This window comes from Artemia franciscana, chromosome 10, assembly GCF_032884065.1.
Source record: "Artemia franciscana chromosome 10, ASM3288406v1, whole genome shotgun sequence".
NCBI classification, from domain to species: domain Eukaryota; kingdom Metazoa; phylum Arthropoda; class Branchiopoda; order Anostraca; family Artemiidae; genus Artemia; species Artemia franciscana.
Genome location: NC_088872.1, coordinates 39,695,031 through 39,719,052, shown reverse-complemented (window position 1 = coordinate 39,719,052; position 24,022 = coordinate 39,695,031). Strand labels below are relative to the sequence as shown.

At 35.6% G+C, this 24,022-nt stretch overlaps 1 protein-coding gene across 1 annotated transcript in view; it reads left to right on the top strand.

Annotated features, from left to right (window-relative positions):
• The window catches only part of LOC136032180 (uncharacterized), an 80,697-nt gene that overhangs the window by 11,627 nt on the left and 45,048 nt on the right, over nucleotides 1-24,022 (top strand). Inside the window, exons 2-3 of the mRNA XM_065712374.1 lie at nucleotides 6,740-7,103; nucleotides 22,223-22,347. Coding sequence (XP_065568446.1) covers nucleotides 6,742-7,103; nucleotides 22,223-22,347 — 487 coding nt within the window. The 5' untranslated portion in view covers nucleotides 6,740-6,741. The remainder of the gene's footprint in view (nucleotides 1-6,739; nucleotides 7,104-22,222; nucleotides 22,348-24,022) is intronic.

Below are 24,022 nucleotides of genomic sequence, written 5' to 3'. Positions count from 1 at the left end.
TGGTCAAAAATAATGTCAGCCCATGATTGATAGAACACAAATTTTAAACGTTAAATGTAATTTCGGAGCACAACATAACCCTAGTTACCCAGATCGCAAATTGCGTCAAAATCGCTGCTACACATGTAAATATTCCCACGTCGTAATCGAATTTTAAATATTTTTGCCCTACCCATTTTGCTCGATAAATTAACATACTTGGCTGACAAGACCTAGCCTAGTTTCACCCGTAGGCATTAGCAAAATCTATAAACAAGACAGGAATCTTCGCGCAATAAAAAGATAAAACAAAGTACAGCAAACCTGAGGAATGCAAAACTAATTTATCAGCTTTCTCTTTGGGACACCGAAAGAAAGGAGAAAATTGTCATGTCAGAATTTTTTTCTAACATGACATTTTTTATACCGCTAGTATTCAATATTCTTAAACCCTTTAAGTCTTTCTTTTATTTCAACTGAATTTACTCAGGCTCGTAGCTTTTGATGGATAATATTAAACTTAATGATATTTATAAATTTAGAATCAGCATGAAAAGCCAATTCCTTTGATGAGTCTATTTTTAACAAACGTTTGTGTTTAAGAGTTTCAGTTGCTGTTGAGCAGAGCCACTCCTTACTTACAGTTCGGTATTACGAACTGTTTTCATCAGAACTTCTGGAAAATGTTAGTACATTTTAAATTGCTTTTTTTATTATATCGAATTTACGTTTGATTGTCCTTTTTTAGTCGAAACTGAAAGGAAACCCAACTGTCTTTTCGTGTAGGTTTTTTCATGTAATGATATTCCTTTTTCAGTCGAAGCTGAATAAGAACTGATCTTTTTTTCTTCGTGTCGATTATGTTTAAACTAGAAATTTGAAAAGTATTTTCATATTGCAAAAAAATATTGCAAAAAATACCACTGCTGCTGATTGAAACTGGTTAACATATGGCATTTTAACTTGACTAACACATGCAGAGACATGGCGAACTAACACTGAGCCCTGGGGACAAATTTCCTTGTTTTCCCCCGTCCTCCCTTTCTTATCAATATATTATTGATGCAAATGAACATAGCAGACCACTCCGATTATTGAAAGTGAAGAACTACTTGCTACATTCCCCTGGCCCTTTCCTGCAATATTTTCTGGTTAGCTTCTCAAACACTTCGGGAGCAAATTCCTTTTGATTTTCAATTGAATATTTAGTGGGGAAAAGATGTCACCAATAATTCTGAAATAAAATAAAAATGACTATAAATCGATTAAACAAAACAAAAAAATTTGAACTTTCTATTTCTGAATGAAAGCCTTCAAGGCTTGCGCTCTAAAGGTTTCGCTCCATCTCTGCAATGAATATGGCTGCATGTTATATGTGAAGCCAAGACAGTCTTAACTGAATGAAAAAAAATGAGATTAGGCCAGTCTGAATTGAAATAGAAAATACCATTTGCTATTGTATCCTGTTTTACATGCTCTGGGTGGCGATGCTTGGATCAGGGTCGAAGACCGGTTGCATGCATAGATTGTGTGGTTTTTCTGTTTTGTTTTTATTTAACCCTGTGAAAACCTCAGTTTTATCAAGCTATTTCAGTTCATGTTACTTACTAAAGTGTACCTGAAGACTAGGCTATTTTCAAAATATATTTGGTTACTGTGTCATCATTTCGGACTCTGTCTTCAAAAACTGGTTTTTCTATTCATTCTGGGATCCACAGGACCTTCGTATTTCATTAACATTTTTAACAAAGCATAAAATCACGAAGAAGGGAGAAAATTTTTAATGAAGTAATCTATAGTTTGTTCATACCAGCAAAATTCAAAAAACAGGAAAAGACAAGATACACCGGTCTGAAGTCCGGGAAACACTAGTTACAATACGACCGAGGGGCGTATAATTAATATGTTCCAATGAATTTTGTACTGATGAATTTTGTTGCATTTATTTCACTGACTGTTGGTAGGCCTGTCAACTTAAGTGATAAAAAAAAGGTAGCCATCAAAGCCTGAAAGCCATAATATTTGATTGCCCGAACGGTCCCTTGTTCAGCGACATAGTTGAACAATCAAACTTTTCCTATTGTGCCTTATGAACAGTTGATTTTATGAACAGCAGAAATAACTGGCTTCCATAGCATATTGATCGGTAAGCTTAGAAGAATGTCACCTCAAACCTGCATACACAAAATGGCATATTAAGCACAAAAAAGGCTCTTTATCTAAAACCAAAACTTTGCAGATGGGTAGTGACGAAGAGCCAGAAAATACTAATATAGTTTTGGTCTCTTACTGTTTCAATTAATCATCGAAAAGTATTAATAATAAATTCACTTTTTTGGAATATTCCTACGAACTCCTCCCTTTCAAATTATAGCCCCCATCACCATATTTAGCCCCTCCTTGACATGAATTCCTGAATACGTGTAGGAATTACGTTGCAGTAAGTTAATGCCACAAATTAGTACTGCATCTGAAATTTCTTTCTCAAACTTTCTAAATTTTGAGTCAAGTCAAATACCCCTTTGTATTAACGCACGAAGAAATTGTTTTTCAGTCAGTTTCTGGGAAGGAGGAAGATGTTGACACTCTTATTGAAGATGAGGGGCCCGTACTGAAGCAGGAGGGTGTAAGTGAGGCAGTGAATCTAAGACTTAAGAACTCTGACTAAAAAGAAAACAGTTTTTGCATGGTGAAAAAACATTTTTTCGCAATTTTTTCTGAAAGCAGCAATTACAAAATCTTTTGCCATGTTAGATATACATAAAAATCAACTTTCTTCTGCATAACAAGATGCGTCAAGAGAAAAATAATTTGCAAGTTTCTGTGACGTAACTGGCGGAAATGAAGAAGAGTTCATGTATTTCATACCGGTAACCACGGGTATTGATCTTTCTTAATTTATCATGGGAGAAATAGGCAGTTACATCACAAAAAATGATGTCATTGAAACGTGTTTTCCGGCGGTGTGTAGATTGCGTGGTCTTGGTCCAGATGACTTACATGCATGATTTCACCCATGACCCCATGACTAAGAGACATCTAAGAAAAAGCTAAGCAATGACATGGGCCAAATAAAAAAAAGTAGTCAAATAGCTTTTTTTCGGGTAACTGAACTTCGCCGAACGTTCATAAACTGCCAGGTGATTTATCCTCTGGGTCGTATTGCCTCTAGAAGTTGGCCTACAACTCCTGTCTCCCCTAGATTCAACAAAGACCATGATTTAGTAGAGTAGAAGTTCTTTTAAATGGCTGCAAGTTTGAAAGCTGGGCTACGAGGTAACGGGGAGCTTTAATCATGGGTGTTGTCCGCTTTGCTCAAATTACTAACAAGTCACCCAAAACTTTGCAGAAGCATTGCGAGCAGGCCACGAGGCATTAGGAGAATGCTACATCTTTGTCAATTTCTCTTATTAAGCATAAGTCTGAGTTTATTAAGCTACAAAACAGTAGGCTTGATAACGAACGAAGAAAAGGGAAATGCCTTGAAATTAAAATAAGGGTTTCTCCCTTCCCCTCCGAAATAAGTTATTGGCTCCTATTTTAAGTTAAACTACAATTCGAATTTAGACTCAAACCAACTAAAAAAAAATTATTAGGCTGATTTGTTTTCATCTGTAGCCCATCTTGTTGCAAACATTAGTATTAAGAGCAATCGCTAATAAAGTTCATTAGCCCTTTGAATACTTGCCTGTTTCAAAAATAAGGAACAATAAGTAATTATAATCGTTTATGGTATTCTCATGAAATACAGGCCCGATTTTTAAATTAGAAGCGCTGCCTCCAAGGCTCAATCAATGAATATCTGATATCGTGGTTATTCTCTTCTAAAGCTGCCACCATAATTGCGAGTTATTATCCATCACTGATAAAATGGGAAGGATAAAATAGCCGAGGAAGCAAAGAGATGTCTAAAGCAAAAGCATCCAGTGGTATTGAAAATCAGTGATGTTATTAAGTATAAACTTAGCAGGATTTTTGGCATGTTTTGGTTTTCCGCAGGGTTCAAAAACTCGTCATTTTGAGATGGCTTTTACCAGTCTTGTGCGCTGGGATTTATTTTTTTTTAATGTGACAACAATAAAAAAAAAACGTTTCATTTGATAATTCGAATAAGAAGTACCAGAAACTCGGAAAAATTTAATATTTCCTATGGCACAGGCCCCAAAGCCCCTCTGCACACGTCCTTGATCACGAATTAATAGTTTAAAAGGGACTGTTAGTTGCTCTTACAGAACCATTTTATATTTTCTGGGAGGTCTCGACCCATTAATGAGCGTATAGGCGCCTCTGTCTGAGCTGGCTCCTGTTTTTGCAGAATGAGCATGCCACGGAGCATGTTGAGGTCTGATTCCCCACTTGAACAGCCTTTTACTATTTTATTTAATTTCTATTGAAATAAGCCTGTACCCCCTCGCGATCCCTCAACAATTTTCGTTGCCAAAGTTGTAAACATTTATTCTGGTAACTTAAAAGGCAAAACTTAAATACAGTGGAAAGGTTCAAGACTAAAATAGCCAAATTCTCTGACGGCACTTTTACGATGTAACGAATTATTTCAATATGAACAGAAAAACGCTATTAAATTCCTAAGATATCACACACAATTCACACTTTTTTAGTTTTTTTTTTAATGAGAAATTAGGAGCGGGAGGGGGTAAACTTTTTTTTTCGATTTATGATGAATGTACAAACAAGTATTTTAAGACTATATTGGCTGGGCATGTTTTTTTTTCTATTTTGTAAGTGAAAATGCAAAAAGAGCTATTTTCAAAATCTGAGGAGTGCCAATTGCCCCCCCCCCCCCCTCTCATTGGTGCCCGTGCAACCTACACTTGTAAAGAAACCAAACATATTTGAATAATTGAAACAAACAATATTCTAAGTTTTGGTGCTTTGCAATCAATTGTCAAAATCTAAAGTTGTGCCCAGCCGTTTTGCTGGGTAGTCTATCTTTCAGTTATGGAAACCCCTTCCACGGAGGCGCCAAAATCCCTCTGTTTTTTATAAATTCCTTTCCTCCTAATTGTCTCACTAATACCCTAAAACCACAAGAGCCTTGTCTTTACAACACCTTACACTATAGTGCCCTCAATAATCATACAATGTTTTTCATTTAAATTTGTTTTAACGTCTAATTCATTGATTCATTTGTTGCATCGGACAAGTGAGATCTAAAAATGCTTTTATAAAAGGACAGGAAATATAAATAAGTATTTCACTATAAATAAAGGAAAAGGTTGTCAAATTCCTCCTCATTTTTTAGTCATTAAGAAACCAGTCTTATTGATATCTTTCATAAAAAGGACAACGACCCCAAAAATTTTCGTAACGATATAAACCCCTTGAATCCACTGAACCACCCCCATTATGCGTTTTTTATGTGGCATTCTGTCAGACAGGTAGACACGGGATGTAAAACATGGCAAATGTTAACTATCTAGTAAGTATCGTGAGAATTTCATCTTTCGTTGGTTTTTTTTGTGAAATATCAACTGTGACGCTAAGAAACGTCCTGTGACTCGTAATTAGTTCTTTTTTAGATCAATTTGTAATAGGCTTATTATGGTAGTTCTGCGGAACTATCTAAAAAGAATACAGAAATGACTGATCCAGCAAAAAATCAAAACTCAAAATAAAAATAAAAAATAGTTTGGATAATATAAATTCGTCGTCTACAAAAAATATGACATAAGTTCTCATCGGAATGTTAATCTTATTTTTCAATATCAATTAAGGTATTTTAATACTTTTTTCAACGTAATGGACCATGAAGGTTGAAAGCCTCTCTAAATAGCTATTTGAGCTTAGTTGTCAATTTTGGGAAAGGTTATCCCATTTTCCAAATATAGAGATCAGGGATTCGAGTTTGGTGAGTCAGTAGGGATCTAATATTTCTGGACTTTATCAGTTAAAAGGACAACAAAATAATCTTTCCTAGTAAAGTCTAACGCGAAACTTATATCCGCAAACGTTTTTCATTTTAAAAGCTCTGAAACCTTCTTTTTTTAGGGGGGAATCAAAGCCATTTAAGATTTCAAATAAGTACATACTAAAAAAAAAATTCAGAACAGCGACAAAATAATTTTTTCTAAATATTTCAGCCAGATCATATTCGGGCATAGTAAAATAAAGATAAAGATAAAAAGGGAAATAGAGGAAGAGTTGAAAACGAGAAAAATTAGAAAATTTGAGTTTGCTAACATTCTTAAATGAGCTTTCAAACAGCTGATATCTCCTACTCACAGCATCCTCATCTCCTAAAACTCCTATTCACAAATAAGTTCCAAATTTATATTGACTTTCTGTTGTTAGTTTAGGAGAGTGTTTCTTGTCGTGTTTTTATTTTATTTCTTGTACTATTTTGTTCTTGACTTTCTATTTACTATTTTTCTGTCAAATTCTTTAGTAGCACTAAACTCTCCTGTTTAGTTTCTAATATTTATCATCGCTCTCTTATAACCTGTTGCTGAGGACGACCACTAAACGTTTACGCTAAAATATTGAAGTTAGTTTGTCTCCATTCTAAAAAAAATCATTTCCTCCCCCTCACCTATTTGTTTAATAGATGAGCAGAGAAGTCAATTGTCTTATTTCCTTAGAAATTGAACCGTTGGAAATTCCAACGTTTCGATAATAATCCAGCTTGGAAAGAGATGCACAACCTCTGGTGCCAAACCTAACGGTCTGTGGTTGTCACCAGCGCGGAATATCTGCAAAATTTAATCTCTGTCCAACTCTCAAAGCGTTCATTCTCTTGCAGAAATGAATGACAGCATTAACACGGAATCTTCGAACATGTCTTCGTTGGATTCAAAGCCTCATGTTGATAGCAGTGACAACACAAGCCACAATTGTAGCGAAAGTGTTCGAAGTCATGACTCAGAATCCAATCTGATCGGAACAAGTGAGGACAGTTCGGACGCTAATACGGCCTCACCTTCACCACCCCAAACTCCGATGTCTAGAGGGAAAGAGGATTTTAGTGGTTTAACAAATGACGACAGTGATAAAAATGGATATTATCAAACAAATATAACAATACCTGAAAAAGATGTTAAGAATTTGTTTGCCCAACCATATAACGATCTTCTTGTTCCAGTGAATCAAAGCAAAAAGGGTTTGAGGTGAGCTATTTATTTTTGCTGAGAAAGCGTTAAGTTTCTTTTTTCATATTTGCGACAGCAAAATCTTTTCGACCATGGATTTGGCTACTTTTATCTGTAGGTAGTGATTTCATTTTTTTTTTTTTTCAATTGCAGTTCGATATACCGAACAAGTAAATTGACAACCCATAATATAGCCTAAAAAACGTTTATACCTAACAAATGAACTTGATATCTCTGGAATTTCTTTGATGCCTAGAGCAAGAATATAGTCAAAAAGCACCAGGATTTCCAAAACTAAAGGTCATCAAATCTAAGGTATAAAAATTCTCAAATAAACTTTTAGACTCAAAATTTGTATAAAAATTAGATGTAGAAACACGTGTTAGGAATATAAAAAGATCTCCTTAAATCGTGGTCTCAGAACTTAAGCATCCAGTCAAAAGAAATTTGAGTAGGATTGAATGCTTTTTGATCTGTCAAACTGTTCATGAGTAGTAGACGGTAATTAAAGAACGACCCTTGTGAATAGGAACCAAAATTCTAAGAAGCATAAAATTGAAAATAACATATATATCAGAACAATAAAGTTTTTTGGCTGTTTCCAAGCATAAGTTTTTATATAGTATTTTAGTTATTTTATAAGTTGTTCTAATTGTATTAGTTATTTTAGTAAAATCTTAGAATAATTTTAGTACAATGGAAGACGTACGCCTAATAGAGGCGTGATCTCGATGAGAACTGCACCATATAATCCAACGTGTTTGAGAACGCGTGTGCAGAGTTTTCGAGCTCCTATTTGTAAAAATACGAAATATCGTATTTTTTCTAAGGATGTTCATGCGTTCATGTTTGTCTTGTTTTTGATGGTATCAAACCAGTGGTTGTAGAGTATCGGGAAAGTGTTCTTTTGAACGGAAACTTAATCTTCTAGTGTTCTATTCGAGGAACAAAAGAGGTCACCTCCCCCAGAAGCAGTGCTTCAATACAACAATTTTCGAACAGTTTGTGGTAACGAACTGTAGTAAGGAGCGATCCGGCACAATAGTAAACGAAACTCTAAAAACCCGGATTTTGATACTAACACATACATCAAAATAATCAGATTCTTATGCTGATTTTAAATATATAAGTTTTTATTAAATTTAGTTTTACTGATCAAAAGTTACGAGCCTGAGAAAATTTGCCGTGTTTTGGAAAATAGGGGGAAACACCCCTTAAAAGTTAAAGGATCTTAACGAAAGTCACACCATCGCATTCAGCGTATCAGAGAACCCTAATGTAGAAGTTTCAAGCTCCTATCTACAAAAGTGTGGAACTTAGTATTTTTTGCCAGAAGACCAATCACGGGTGCGTGTTTATTTGTTTTTTTTGTTTGTTTTTTCCCTAGAATGTCCTACAATGTCCTAGAATGTCACGGGAGGGCTCATTCTTACGAAAATAGAAAGTTCTAGTGCCATTTTAAGTGACCAAAAAATTGGAGGGCACCTAGGCCCCCTCCTTTTATTGTGTAAAGCAAACACACCTAAATGGTTCATTATTCTGGAAGTATCATTATACAAAAGTGAGATGTAGCGCAAAAAGTATGGGCTACAGCCTCCCTCCCTCATATTTAGGTAACCCTGAGTATCACACTAAATAAGAACAGAAATTAAAATAAAACAAAATAAAGTTTTTTTTTTCAAATGTGAGTAAACAGTGGCTCTAAAATTTAGAACGAACAGAGTGTGTTCCGTATATGAGGGGATCGCCGCCTCTCCTTCAACCTCCCACTATGCAAGAGTTCGACTACTATTTTACCTTCACGCTCCCCAATTTTTTTTTTTTTTTTTTTTTTTTTTTTTTTTTTTTTTTTTTTTTTTTTTTTTTTTTTTTTTTTTTTTTTTTTTTTTTAGTCACTATCTTGTAATTTTTGTGAAGTGTATGTGCGACTTATTTGGCCTTCAAAATGCATCTTGTGAGGATACGTTGGGTTCCCTTACAGCAAGAATAATATGAACGGTAATTAAGGAAACCTTTAAGCTTTATTCATGGTTTGTGGCTCTAAAACATCTAAATTACATCGTTTGTAACTCTTAAAAAAGCAATAGTGGGCTATCCTGTATTTTTTCGTTTAAGTTGACAAAAATTCCGGATTTATATTTTTGTGCTAACGTTCCAGCATTTATAAACGATAATTTTTGGGAATATTTTGAGGAGCCCAATTTAATTTCTGGAAATTTGAGGACTCCCCCCTCCAAAAAAAACAACAAAAAAACGGAGTTTGTGGAAACACTGGTTCCTCTAGTGTTTCAAAGAGAGGGGGAGATAGGTAGAAAGAGAGAAAGAAAGAGAGAGAGAGAGAGAGAAATAGAGAGAGAGAGAGGGGGGGTAAAGACTGCTAACTTGTACTATTCAGTTGTGTTTCAAGCAAAACAGTTAAGACATTACATTCAGTTAAAGAGGCCCACTTATTTATCTAAAAATTATTGCTAGTGACTCCAAAATAAATTACCGTAATTACAACAATTACTGATTCATACTGAAGAATAACCCTTTTTTTGTTATCCTCTGTAAGAACAATGCTATGTTTTGATTGACCATAGAAGAAAAGCGAGAAAAGCGTGAATGATGAATAATGATCTCCATTATAGCGGACATCATTTGATCGCTTTGAGATTGGAATTCCTAATTATGAAGAAGTCCAATTGCTAGAGAAGGTTGACTAATAAGCATTAAGTCACTGTTTTAATGTGGTTTCATTGCATGATGTCAAATCTAAGGTTTCTGAGAAAAAAAATAATAACGGTTCAGGCTTGGAATAATCTAGTCATTCGTGTGGCTTATTTATTTTATTAAAAGAGCATTAGCAGGCACGTACAAAGAGTTTTATTTCGGGAGGACCCAATACTTTGGAGGGAGTACGGTTTATAACGCAAATACAAGCAAGTTACATCAAACATTACAGGAGAAAACGTTAGAATTTTGAGATATCAGAGGGAGGGGTACAGGCCAGTAGGTCACCACCCTACTTAAGTATATTTTGAACAACCTGAACCTACATTTACCAACTATTAAAAAAGATAATTTTTTATCACTTCACATTTACCATTAGCACTACCATCTGTTATTGTGGAAGGTCTGCAATCATCCTCTCTTGTCTCTAAACGATTCTTCCTCTCCCCAAGGCTAAGAAATTCATGAATCATGGGATAAGAGTGGAAATGTTTATGTAAAACTATGTTGTTAAAACTGTAACGACTATAGTTTATCTTGTGTGAGTTCCTTTTGTTTTGTTTTTTTTCTTTTTCTTTGCATGGCATTTGTGTTTTTCATCCATTTGAAGTCAAAATATAAATGAATTTATTAGTATTTGCATAACAAAATTCCAAATTTAACTATCTTAATTACAAATTTTAACTTTTTAGTTCGTTTCAAGTGTGAATTTGGTTATATCAAAATTAAATCCCCTATTCAAAAGGATTTTGCCCCCTTCATCCTCCCAGTACCCCTCCAAACAAGAGCTAAGATCTCATATGGCACTTGTGACGAGGCAAGAAGAGCCGAGAGCCAAGAGATCATATGGTATGAGCTCTAACAAAATTCTATGAATCAATAGATTGATTTAAAAAGGAATAAGAGGCTTAATGCCGGTCAGGATTTAAAATAAGAGTTCTGAGTCACGATGTCCTTCTAAATATCAAAATTCATTAAGATCCGATCACCCACTCGTAAGTTACAAATACCTAATTTTTTCTAATTTTTCCTCTCCCTTTAGCCCCCTAGATGGTCGAATCTGGGAAAACGACTTTATCAAGTCAAATTGTGCAGCTCCCTGACACGCCTACCAATTTTCATCGTCCTAGCACGTCCAGAAGCACCAAACTCGCCAAATCACTGAACCCCTCCCCCCAACTCCTCCAAAGAGAGTGAATCCAGTACGATTCTGTCAATCACGTATCAAGGACATTTTTTTATTCTATCCACCAAGCTTCATCCCGATTCCTCCACTCCAAGTGTTTTTCCAAGATTTCCCCCTCCAACTCCCCGCAATGTCAAAAGATCTGGTCAGGATTTGAAAAAAGAGCTCTGAGACATGAATCCCTTCTAAAAATCAAATTCATTAAGATCCGATCATCTATTCGTAAGATAAAAATACCCCAATTTTCACGTTTTCCAAGAATTCCGGTTTCCCCCTCCAACTCCCCCCAATGTCACAGGATCTGGTCGGAATTTAAAATTAGAACTTTAAAGCACAAGATCCTTCTAAATATCAAATCTCATTAAGATCTGGTCACCCTTTCGTAGGTTACAAATAACTCAATTTTCAAAATTACCTCCCCCCCCAATTCCACCAAAGAGAGCAGATCCGGTCCGGTTATGTCAGTCACGTATATTAGACAGGTTTCTATTCTTCCCATCCAGTTTCATCCTGATCTCACTGCTTTAAGTATTTTCTAAGATTTCAAGTCCCCCCAACTGCCCCCCCCCCCAATTACGCTTGATCCGGTTGTGATTTAAAATAAGAGATCTGAGTTACGAGGTTCTTCTAAATATGAAGTTTCATGAAGATCCGATCACTCCTTCGTAAGTTAAAAATACGTAATTTTTTCTTTTTGCAGAATTAACCCCCCCCCCCCCAATAGAGCAGATCCGTTCCAATTATGTAAATCATGTATGTAAGACTTCTACTTATTTTTCCCACCAAGTTTCATCCCGATCCCTCCAATCTAAGCTTTTTCCATGATTTTAGGTTCCCCCACTCCAAACTTCCCCCAATGTGAGCAGATCCGGTCAGGATTTAAAATAAGAGCTTTGAGACACGATATCCTTCTAAATATCAATTTCATTGAGATCCGATTCGTAAGTTAAAAATACCTCATTTTTTCTAATTTTTCAGAATTAACCCCTCCCCCAACTACCCCAAAGAGAGCGGATCCGTTCCGGTTATGTCAATCATGTATCTAGGACTTGTGCTTATTTTTTCCACCAAGTTTCATCCCGATCCCCTCACTCTAAGTGTTTCCCAGGTTTTAGGTTTCCCCCTCCCAACTCCCCCCCCAATGTCACCAGATCCGGTCGGGATTTAAAATAAGAGCTCTGAGACACGATATCCTTCTAAATATCAAATTTCATTGAGATCCGATCACCCGTTCGTAAGTTATAAATACCTCATTTTTTCTAATTTCAGAAATACCCCCCCAACTACCTCAAAGAGAGCGGATCCGTTCCGTTTACGTCAATCATGTATCTAGGACTTGTGTTTATTTTTCCCACCAAGTTTCATCCCGATCCCTCCACTCTAAGCTTTTTTCAAGTTTTAGGTTTCCCCCTCCCAAATCCCCCCCAATGTCATCAGATCTGGTCGAGATTTAAAATAAGAGCTCTAAGACACGATATCCTTCTAAACATAAAATTTCATTGAGATCCGATCACCCGTTCGTAAGTTAAAAATACCTCTTTTTTCTAATTTTTCAGAATTACCCCCCCCCCCCTCCCAACTACCCCAAAGAAAGCGGATCCGTTCCGATTATGTTAATCATGTATCTGAGACTTGTGCTTATTTTTCCCATCAAGTTTCATCCCGATCCCTCCACTCTAAGTGTTTTCCAAGATTTTAGGTTTCTCCCCTCCAACTCCTCCCAATGTCATCAGATCCGGTCGGGATTTAAAATAAGAGCTCTGAGACACAATATCATTCCAAACATCAAATTTCATTAAGATCCCATCACCCGCTCATAAGTTAAAAATACTTCATTTTTTCTATTTTTTCCAAATTAACCGGCCCTCACTCCCCCCCAGATGGTCAAATCGGGAAAACGACTATTTCTAATTTAATCTGGTCAGGTCCCTGATACGCTTGCCAAATTTCATCGTCCTAGCTTACCTGGAAGTGCCTAAAGTAGCAAAACCAGGACCGACAGACAGACCGACAGACCGACAGAATTTGCGATTGCTATATGTCACTTGGTTAATACCAAGTGCCATAAAAATAGGATAATATTTTTTTTATCATATCACTTAAATTTATCAGCTTAAACGCACAAGACTGGAGTGCATTAGCTGAAAATAGCAGTTTCAGTAAAACAAGGACTGAAGGTGACTACCACTCCCTTATAGACACTACTAACGCTGAATTGTGTTTAAACTTTAATCAAAGCCAGACAAATTCAACAGTTTCTTACATAAAAAAACATCAGTTCACATATAGCATTCATTCAGTGAACATCTTAAACCAGATTTACTCTCACAAAGTTTTGATAAAACAAGAATGCATTCGAGGTAAATACTCCTACTTTGCGTCGGACCGTTCATTTAGTGTTCAGCAAGGTCAATTTGCTGTTGACATTTTTTTGGATAGATTCAGATGCCAATATTACGCAAAGTGAGTAATTAAAGGAGTTTTACGTGGTAGTATATTTCTACAGTCTATTTTTTCTTGGAATTCAATTACTATTTTGTATAATGGGAGGAAAGAGGAAGAAGGAAAAATCTGACAAGCTTTTTCTCACATCCAGTTCTATGGAAGGAATCTCATCGAAATCACTAGCTGATAGTTTGAGTCTAGTTTTACAGACTGTTAAAGAAAATTCAACTACGTTAAATGAGCTGAATGTTAATTTTAAAGGATTAGACCAAAGGATTTCTAAGATCGAAGAATCTGTATTGGAATCGAAATTGGAGGTGGAAGGTATTAAGCCTAAAGTGATCAGCCTTGAGGTAGAAACCAATGATTTGAAGAACCACATTTCTGTGCTGGTTGGTGAAAATTCTCTACTGAAATCGCAGTTATCTAGCCTAAGGCATATAATGATGAAGCTGGAAAGTAAAGAAACTGATAAAAATATTCTAGTATGGAACGTGACAGCGATTGATACTGTAAACGCTAAGGCGATTTTCGATAGTATAATTTCGTCATGCCTTGGAATCCATGAGGTACCCAAATACAAGATAGCTGATGTTAAGCCTGAAAAAAAGCTGATAAAGGTTATCATGGAGAACAGGGAGCTGAAAATGACAGTTCCAAAACAAGCTCGAAATCTTCGTGGAAAAACAATCATGGGCAATCAGAATGTTTTTTTATCCGGTGATTCTCCCCCGTCTGTTCGAGAAGTTCGAAAAAAACTTTTAGCTACAGGAACCAGTATTCGTGAAAAAACAGGTTTTGAAACTTGGATTGCGAGATCCATACCACCATCTCTATGTATTCGTCACCTTAAGGAAGGGCCAGTGGAAATGTTTTTGTTTGATGAAATCCCACCAGATACTAGTAGCCTGATTCAAACGCAACGACAGCGAAGGCAAGGAAATGGCCGGGGCAATTCTATGGACTGGATTACATGACTGAATAATTTTTTTTCTTTTTTTGTTTAGTGAGTTTGTGGAAGCCCGGACACTTTTTGTGTTTTGATGAGAAAAAAGTATTGCTTGAATTATTTGTTGAGTTAGTTTTGTCCGATGCAATAAAAATAGTAATAGTGAAATAAAAATATAGTTCAATAAAAATAGTTCTGCTACAACAAATATTGTGTCTTTTTTATTGTATTGCTATTTGTTTTTGTTTTTTTGCACCAACAGTATAGTATTAGAACAAACCCATTTACTGTGAGTTTTAGTGATTTTACTTTTCAGTGGGAGAGGCATGGGGGAGGAGTACTCCTTGGCGTGAGGTCAATGTATGATAATGGTTTGGGTGATATTATTATTATGTTTATGAATGAATGGTTTATATTACCAGTGCTAATTATTTGTTTATTTCTTAGTTTTTCCTTGTTTCTTTTTTCTTCTCTTTCCCTGTTTTTTTCTTATTTATTCTTACCTTGATTTTATTATCATTATTTGTCCATACCTTGATTATATTTTTTTTTACTCTTCTTTCCTTATATTTTTTCCTTATACCTGTGGTCTGGTGGGCTTGGTCGTGGGGCGGAACTGCCATCTACTATGAGTAGTGGCCAGGCTGGTATCAACTCTTTGGGGGATCGTTTACTTGATTTACAAAATAATCCTTTAGATATTGAAAATATTATTAATAATTCAATTGGAAGTAAAAATCAGATGAATAATGATTCTAATTCGGCTTTTAAAAGTAAGTATGTTTCGCAATTAAATGGTTCTGCCTCCTCTAAACGAGATGATATTTTCTCTGTGTTTCATCTGAACATTCAGGGACTCTGCTTGTCTTTTGATGAGCTGAAACGGATCGTTAGTGTTGGAACTCCTGATGTTATAGGATTATGTGAAACTTTCCTGGATTCAAAAAAGGATGTCCTTTTAGATATTCAAGGATATAGGATGGAGAGGCTGAATAGGAAACAGATGGCGAGATGTGGCCTTATGCTTTATATTGTTGATCGTCTTGCATATAATGTCCGAAATGATTTGACCAGAAATGAGGAAGGAGTCTTTGAATCCCTATTTATTGAGATTAAATCAATGCGTAAGTATTTAGTTGTGGGTTTGGTTTATAGGTCCCCCAGTGGATCTATTCCTTCGTTTTTGAAAATTCTGGAAGAAGTTTTGGACTCAGTCCAAAAACATCCCTATGAACTAATCCTTATGGGTGATTTTAACCTCAACCTGCTGGATCAAAATTCTGCTTCAGCTATTGATTTTTGTCAATGATGCTCTCTTCGGGAACTCTACCTTCAGTTTGTATACCAATCCGAGTTACAGAAACACAAGCGTCTCTTATCGATAATATTTTTTCGTCACTAGATGTCTTAGATGATTTGGTACTGGTTAGTGGTATTTCTGATCATTTTCCCGCTGTTTCCCGATATAAGAGCATAGCATCACCATTTATAATCTCCCATTTTTCCGTTATGGTGATACTGAGCTAAGTCTACTTAATTCTTGTCTGGCTGATGTACCATGGGGTAGTTTGGTTTCTGATTCAGATTTTAACCACTCTTTTGATTCCTTATATGATTTAGTTAAAGAAGGAATCCTGGAAATTTGCAATCGGGGTCCCGCGCCCCATACTTCGAAAAGGATAGCACCCCTGAATCCATGGATGACTCCAGGTCTCCATAAAAGCTGGAAAAGGAAAAATTATTTGTGGAAGCTTTACAAGGCTTCATCATCTTTAGCTCATCGCGAACGATTCAAGGCCTATAGGAATATATTTAATTCTCTGTGTCGGAAGGCAGTCTCAGTATTATCATAGAAAATTTTGTGAATGTGGGAAGGATGTAAGGAAGACATGGTATTTAATTAATTCAGTTCTTAGACCTACTCCCCCTCTGCCTTCAGTTCCATCAATGCTGAAAATCGATAGTAAAACCGTCCAAGGAGATGTAGATGTTCAGCTAGAGCTTACCTCTTATTTTGCTAATATAGGAAAGGTAACTACTTCCTCTGCAAGCTCTGCAACTTCTCGTTGCGATTTCAGAGCCTTTCTTGGAACCTCATGTTTGAGGTCGATGGTCTTGAATTATGTTTCTGAATTTGAGGTAGCTCGTATCGTGAATGCTCTTAAAGGATCATCGTCTTCAGGACCAGACAAAATTCCTACAAGGGTTATCCGTGCCATTCTGCCTGCTATTCTGTCACCACTGACTAAGCTCGTCAATCTGTCTTTCGAGAAAGGTATTTTTCCTGAATCTCTCAAGCGAGCTAAGGTTATAGTACTCTATAAAGGTGGTTCTCGGAGTGATCCTGCTAATTATAGGCCAATTTCTTTCCTATCTGTTTTTAGCAAAATTTTTGAGATATGCTATCTTTTTTTTGGCAAAATTTTTGAGATATGGCTATGCTATCCAGGCTTCTTAGTTTTCTGGATGCAAAGGATTTTTTGCATGATTTCCAGTTTGGATTCCGAGTGAGTCTGTCTACGGAGCATGCTTGCGCAGCTTTATCGAATTTCATTCATTCGGCAATAGATTCTGGTCATATCCCGGCAGCTTTATTTTTGGATGTTCGTAAAGCTTTTGATTCCTTGACTCATCGGATTCTTCTTTGGAAACTATCACATATTGGTATAAGATCAAACGCTTATTCTTGGTTTGATTCATATCTTACTGGTAGGCTTATTTCAATTGATCCGCTTTTCCGGAGCACTTTTGAAGTATATTATGGCGTCCCGCAGGGATCTGTTCTTGGTCCCATTTTATTTTTGATTTATGTTAATGAACTGATTTCGGCTGTAGAAAACACCAGGCACCAACCCCTACCATTCGATCAGATTTCAATTGTCAACAGGTGTGGAATTCACTACCTTTTTCAGTGCAGAAATGCCACTAGTTTGGGACTTTTAAAAGGATTCTTAAGGATCATTTAATAAAGAATCAAATAGATTAATTTTTTTTCCTCTGAGGAGTTGATGGCCCCTGTGTTTTGTTAGTGTTGTGTGGTTATCCTCTCTGCACTTTGCTCCCAGGCCTCAGGTATGTTCTCTATGTTTTATCTTTTCTCCTTCTAGTTGTTGCTTATATTGTATCCCCCATAAATATATTGCCTGTAAACTGCTATATGTGATTGCCTATATTGAATTTATTGCTTGTATAATAATTTTTTGTTCTTATACCCCTTGTATCCCTGGCCGTGGAGCCTTTCGAGGGGAATTATGTGTATTGTAACACGATTTTGAATTGTATTTTGTATTGTCTTCTATTTAATATTAATAAACTTCTCTCTCTCTCTCTTTCTCTCTCTCTCTCTCTCTCTCTCTCTCTCTCTCTCTCTCTCTCTCTCTCTCTCTCTCTCTCTCTCTCATACATTTGTGAATTAATTATTTTTCTTAATTTGAATTACTTAGTTTTCTTTTTCAGCGTGGTTTTAACATTAACTGTTTTATGCTCAATCCATTTTTTGGGCCACTTTAAGTAACTTTTTCTGTCGGGGTAAAATCTCGAAACCAATACTTCACCCGCTTCTCGTTGTTCGATTGGCAGAAATTTTGCATACTCCTTATTTCTGATGAAAATACATGATTCGTCTATAGTTAATCAACATTGATTAATTAGTTCATTAATTGTAAGTCATGTTATATTTACAGCTTGGCATGCATCTTGCCTATAGTAAACCCGTGTTTTGAGTGCTCTCGGATCGACCATAGTAAGTAAGATCCACTAGATAGACTCGCCTTTTTTGTAACTAAGTAAAAAAACAAGTTTTTTAACTGAAAGTAAGGAGCGACATTAAAACTTAAAACGAACAGAAATTACTATCAAAACATGGTAACAAAACATGTTATAAATCAAAACATGGTATCTATGCAGGCAAGACAATTTTTGAGTTTCTCTACTCCTTCTGTAGACTTTTCTAAGGCGTAGTGAATTGCATAAAGATGAGTCTACATCGGTTATATTCTACGGAAGTAATAAACCTTTCTGTAATTTTGGTTTGAGTTTGTTTTTTTCTAAGATTAAATGTATTATAATTAAATACGTTACTGATTAATAAATTGATCTCTTTGCCAGGAATCCTTGTCTTTTAGAATTTACTGTATTTTATTTCAATATGCATACAATTTAATTGCTCTTTTTATTTGAAAGTTATTGCCTAAATGTATATAAAAATAAACTTATTCCTACGAAAAAAATATCCTGAAATAAAATCCCTGTCACCCAACTGTCACTGCTATTTTGGCGTGGGCTGGGGTCAGGGTTGGGTTACATTAAGTTAGATTTCCAAAATTTTGTTTATAAAATATTATTTTAGCGTCATGTTTTGTTATTTTTCATTAGGTTTAACCTAGCTTCACTTTTTGGGTGTGTTTCTAATAACCGGTAAGTACTATTGTCTTTTTTTATATGCATCTGAACCTATTTTGATATTAAATAAAAAAAAACTAATTTTTTTAGCTGAAAGTAAGGAGCGACATTAAAACTTAAAACAAACAGAAATTACTCCGTATAGGAAATGATTTGTCCCCTCCACAATCCCTCGCTCTTTACGCTAAAGCTTTTAATTGTTTTAAAAAGTAGAATTGTGGCAAAGAGTCAAACTTTAGTGTAAAGAGCGAGGGATTGTGGAGGGGACAACTCATTTCATATACGGAGTAATTTCTGTTCGTTTTAAGTTTTAATGTCGCTCCTTACTTTCAGCTAAAAAAATTAGTTTTTTTTATTTAATTTCTGAACGTTTTTGAATTAATGCATGTTTGGTTTTGGCTCTCCGCACATAAAGTATTAAAATGAAATTTGTATATTAATTCTTTTTTTGGCTAAATGGCTTTCTCTTAGTTTTGATCAGACGATTTTGAGAAATAAGGGGTGGAGAAGGAGGCCTAGTTGCCCTCCAATTTTTCGGTTACTTAAAAAGGCAACTAGAACTTTTAATTTTTAATGAACGTTTTTATTAGTAAAAAATATACGTAACTTAAGAATTAACTTACGTAACAAACTTTCATAACCTTATATTTTTATTATGTATACGAGGGGGTTTGTACCCTCGTTAATACCTCGCTCTTTACACTAAATCTTAAGTTTTGTCCCAATTCTTTAAGAATGACCCCTGAATCAGAAAGGCCGTAGAATAAATAGTTGAAATTACTAAAAATACTTTAGCATAAAGAGCAAGGTATTTATCTCCTCCTAAATACCTCGCTCTTTATGCTAAAGTATTTTTAGAACCCCTCATATGCGTAATAATCTCTGTTCGTTTTAAGTTTCAATGCTACTTCTTCCTTTCATTTGAAAAAACGTTTTCATGTTTGTTTTTCATTGTTTTCTTATAGTAATGCTAGAGAATCCTGCGCCCTTGTCATTAAATTTTTCTTCCCCCATGACAGATTCCTCCAAGGAAAGATCCTCCAACATAGTCCCTCCCCCAGCCCCACCCCCAAACAAAATTAAATCCCCCTAAAAACGTCTGTATACTTCCCAATAACCATTACTATATGTAAACACTGGTCAAAGTTTGTAACTTGCAGCCCCTCCCCCAGGGACTGTGGGGGAGTAAGTCATCCCCAAAGACATAGTTATTATGGTTTTCGACTATGCTGAACAAAATGGCTATCTCAAAATTTTGATCCGTTGACTTTGGGAAAAAAATGAGCGTGGGAGGGGGCCTAGATGCCCTCCAATTTTTTTGGTCACTTAAAAAGGGCACTAGAACTTTTCATTTCCGTTGAATGAGCCCTTTTGCGACATTCTAGGACCACTTGGTCGATACGATGACCCCTGGGAAAAAAAAAAAAAAAAAAAAAAAAAAAAAATCAAATAAACACGCACCCGTGATTTGTCTTCTGGCAAAAAATACAAAATTCCACATTTTTGTAGGTAGGAGCTTGAAACTTCTACAGTAGGGTTCTCTGATACGCTGAATCTCATGGTGTCATTTTCGTTAAGATCCTACCACTTTTAGGGGGTGTTTCCCCCTATTTTCCTAAATAAGGCAAATTTTCTCAGGCTCGTAACTTTTGATGGGTAAGACTAAACTTGATGAAACTTATATATTTAAAATCAGCATTAAAATGCGATTCTTTTGATGTAGCTATTGATATCAAAGTTCAATTTTTTAGAGTTTTGGTTACTATTGAGCCGGGTCGCTCCTTACTTACAGTTCGTTACCACGAACTGTTTGATTGTTAGTATTATACGCGATCTTGTTTTGTTAGTATTATATGGAGATTTCTTTGTTGTGTTTTTTTTTAACCCATTTGTTAATAGAAAAAAATAAAAATAGAAAACTGGTTTGGATATAGACGGTTGATCTGACATGTCAGATTTGGTCTTTGCTGCATCCTGTCGTAAGGACAGTAACGACAATCTGAAGGGTATAAGCCTAGGACCCTAGCTGAACATAAGGAAACATGTTAAGAAAACAATTCTTACTTCATAATATGCAGAATAATCAGAGTTAACACATTTCACACGGGGAAAACCTGTACCTTTACTTCTTTCATTGTTGTGCAATTTTTTTTTAACGAAACTCTGAAAAATAAACATGGATTCGACTGCACTTTTCCATTTTCAAATACTCTATCTCTGTAATTAAATACCACCACTGCCATCTAATTATAATCTCACATCAGAATAGACTAATCGTGAAAAATTAGGTTGGACTAGGCTAGGTTAGATAGTGTTTGGGCATTTGTTTATAAATGATTGTCAAGATTTAGAGAATAGACGCAAATATTTAGAAATGTGATAGAGAAACTGGAAATACAAGGTTCTCCCCTTGCAAAATATGTTAACTCTGATTATTCTGCATATTATGAAGCAAGAAATGTTTTGTAAACATGTTTCCTTTTGTTTTGCTTGTGTTTTAGGCTTAAACCACGTTGAAGTTTAATTCTTTATATAATTTTTGTTGGATTTTAATTTAGAGTACCTGAATCCATCGAAGGGCCTAATCTCCCTAGCCCCTATCTAGTTACGTTAGTGTGACAAAAAAAATATCTTGTTCTCTCATAGAAATAGTGTATTATCATGTGCTTACTTTTTCAAACAAGCCTTGATATTGTTCCAATTTTTAATTTATAACCAGCTAGCCAAATAACCTAACGGACGTTAGGCATAAAAAGAAATAACTGAAACGTATATGCCTACTATTTTCAGAGAACCAGAGAAAATTTTTCTGCCCTTTCCCCCTCCTCTCTGGAAAAAAAGCTTTGCCTAAGTCCCGGCTCCATTCCTGAGCCGCGAGACAGAACAGGGTATGCTTCCCAATCTATGTATAAAAATTGTCAGCTTTTAATGAAACCCTTTGATTTTACGCGAACTCTTTCACAAGGTATACTCACGTGCCTTTAGGGGAAAAAACGCATACTCATTAGTGAGTATCAAAAACAACTGACTGATCTGATATCCGCTCTCTGAGGAAACCGGTACTATCGGTACTATAGGGTCACGCCAAAGTTTTCCGGTTAACTATTGGCTGGTTGCTTCTCATCGATGTTTACAATTATATGTAGTAGGTATATTGTTACTTTTTGCAAAGAAATTTAGGGAATCTTCCTCGTTAGCATAATTAATCAGTACTAAATGTATAGTACTATGTTAAGGACAAGGGTGGTAATTTACGATACAGCTGCACCTGCATAATTTTCATGGTAATTGTGAATGTGGGTATACGGTAGTTTTCGTCCATAGTCTGCGCTTGGGCAAAGAAACACATTATGATTTTTTGTGATTTTTTTCATTTTGTGAAGGGAACGTTTGGGAATTAAAAAACGAAATGAAATCTATAAATATTCGTGGATTCTCTTCCAGGAGTGGAAAGCTGTACATCACTAAGGAACTTGGAGGTGAAAAAGGCTTTATTCGAAGATATTGTTGTTTGTCTATCCTAGCCTTGCTCCTCTTAAGTGGTATTATTCTTGGGATACTTGCTATTGGTAAGCCTTTTCATCTATTTTAGCTAGATCTACAGCATTAATTTTTACCAACAGATGAGTCAGTTTGTGACTGGAAATCAATTTTTAAAAATATCTTCCGAAAATGAAATTTTTCAAAAAAGTGAAAAGCTAATTTAAAACCGATGAGGACCAAAATTAAAGTCGCATAATGATCAAAACTTAAACGCAAAAGATATTGCTGTCAGCGAGTACATGAGACCCAAAACAAACAGGAATTAAAAGGAATGCTCAAGTCATACTTAGAACGAACAGTAACTACCACAAACAGAAAGAAGGTTAAAAACCTGCTTTCTAAAAGCCAGAGCGTCACTTTTGCTTTACTGAAAACGAGTTGCACTACGAGCAGTGTGTTTTTTTATTTGTCATAACATCAACAAGAACACACACAAAAAACTGATATATTTAGGCAAGTCGAGGTTTTCAAATAAGAGTTGTGCTATCTGTCTATTTTCCACTCCGTCAGAATCTTTAAACGGTTTAAAGGTTTTTGCGTTTCATTGAAAACGATGTGCATTTTGAACAGTTGTGGTTTTTTACTGTGAAATTATAATTATCTATAAATCTCAAGCAAGCTAAACTTCTGTAAAGTGTTAGTTTTTAGAATTCTACAAATGCTGGAAAATATCACAAGTTAGTTGATTTGATTGTGTTTTGAAGATATATTTTGGGCAAAAATTTTTCTTCGTTTAAAGTTCCAACTTCGTTCTTTATTTCCGTAAGAAAAACCTGTTTTTATTTATTTTTGTAGAAAATTATAAACACTGAAAGTTACTTTCCGACACACGTTTGAGGTGTTAGCCCAACGATTCCTTAAAAAATCTTGCTTGAAGGTTTTTGTTTGGACACCAGTGTGTTATTAACGACTATGTTGTTCCTGATATATTACTCACACACACCCCCCAATTTCCATTATATAGCATTTTTTTAATAATTGGTAATTTGAATCAGTTACGGCTGTTTGGTTTATGTCATCACTGGAGACATATTTATTGAATCTTTTGACTATTTTGAGCAAAATGGCTCTCTTAAAATCTCTAATTGGATGTCTTCGGAGGTTACGGGGGGATGATAGCTAGAAATAGCAATTGAGAGGGTATTTATTCCTTCTAACCCCTTTTAACTCTTAAAAAGGACAGTAGAACTTTCAATTTCAAATCAGGTCATCCCTCCGATGTTTCTACGACCGCTTGTTCCATACGAAGTGGCTATGAAAAAAAAAATGACACATTGAAGGCTTACGGCTTCTTACTACAGGTAAAGCTAGAGCAATGTCTCTTATTTGCCAAAAATTGAAAAGATACAAACAATACTTTTTATATCAAAGTGTTGCAATAAAAATATTCGGGTCCCAAAATAAGCCCCTTATGTAAAATGCAGGGCTATCGATTGTACCGCCTTAATTGTAATAAAAGGCCTCGAATTAGGAACTTATTTGGGGGTCCTTTCCCCATGGGACTTTCAAGTTCTTGTATTCCCTTACCTGAATTAAGAGTTTTATTTTAATTCAAGTGAATTATTCGAAAGTGAAGCCGCTTTCGCTAGCCAGCTCACGAATATGGCACTCTCATCTAGTATTGCCTCGTATCTTCGAATATCGCTTCGTAAAGTAAATAGTGAACTTCATAGGTAGCTTTTAAGCCATAAAGATAATAAT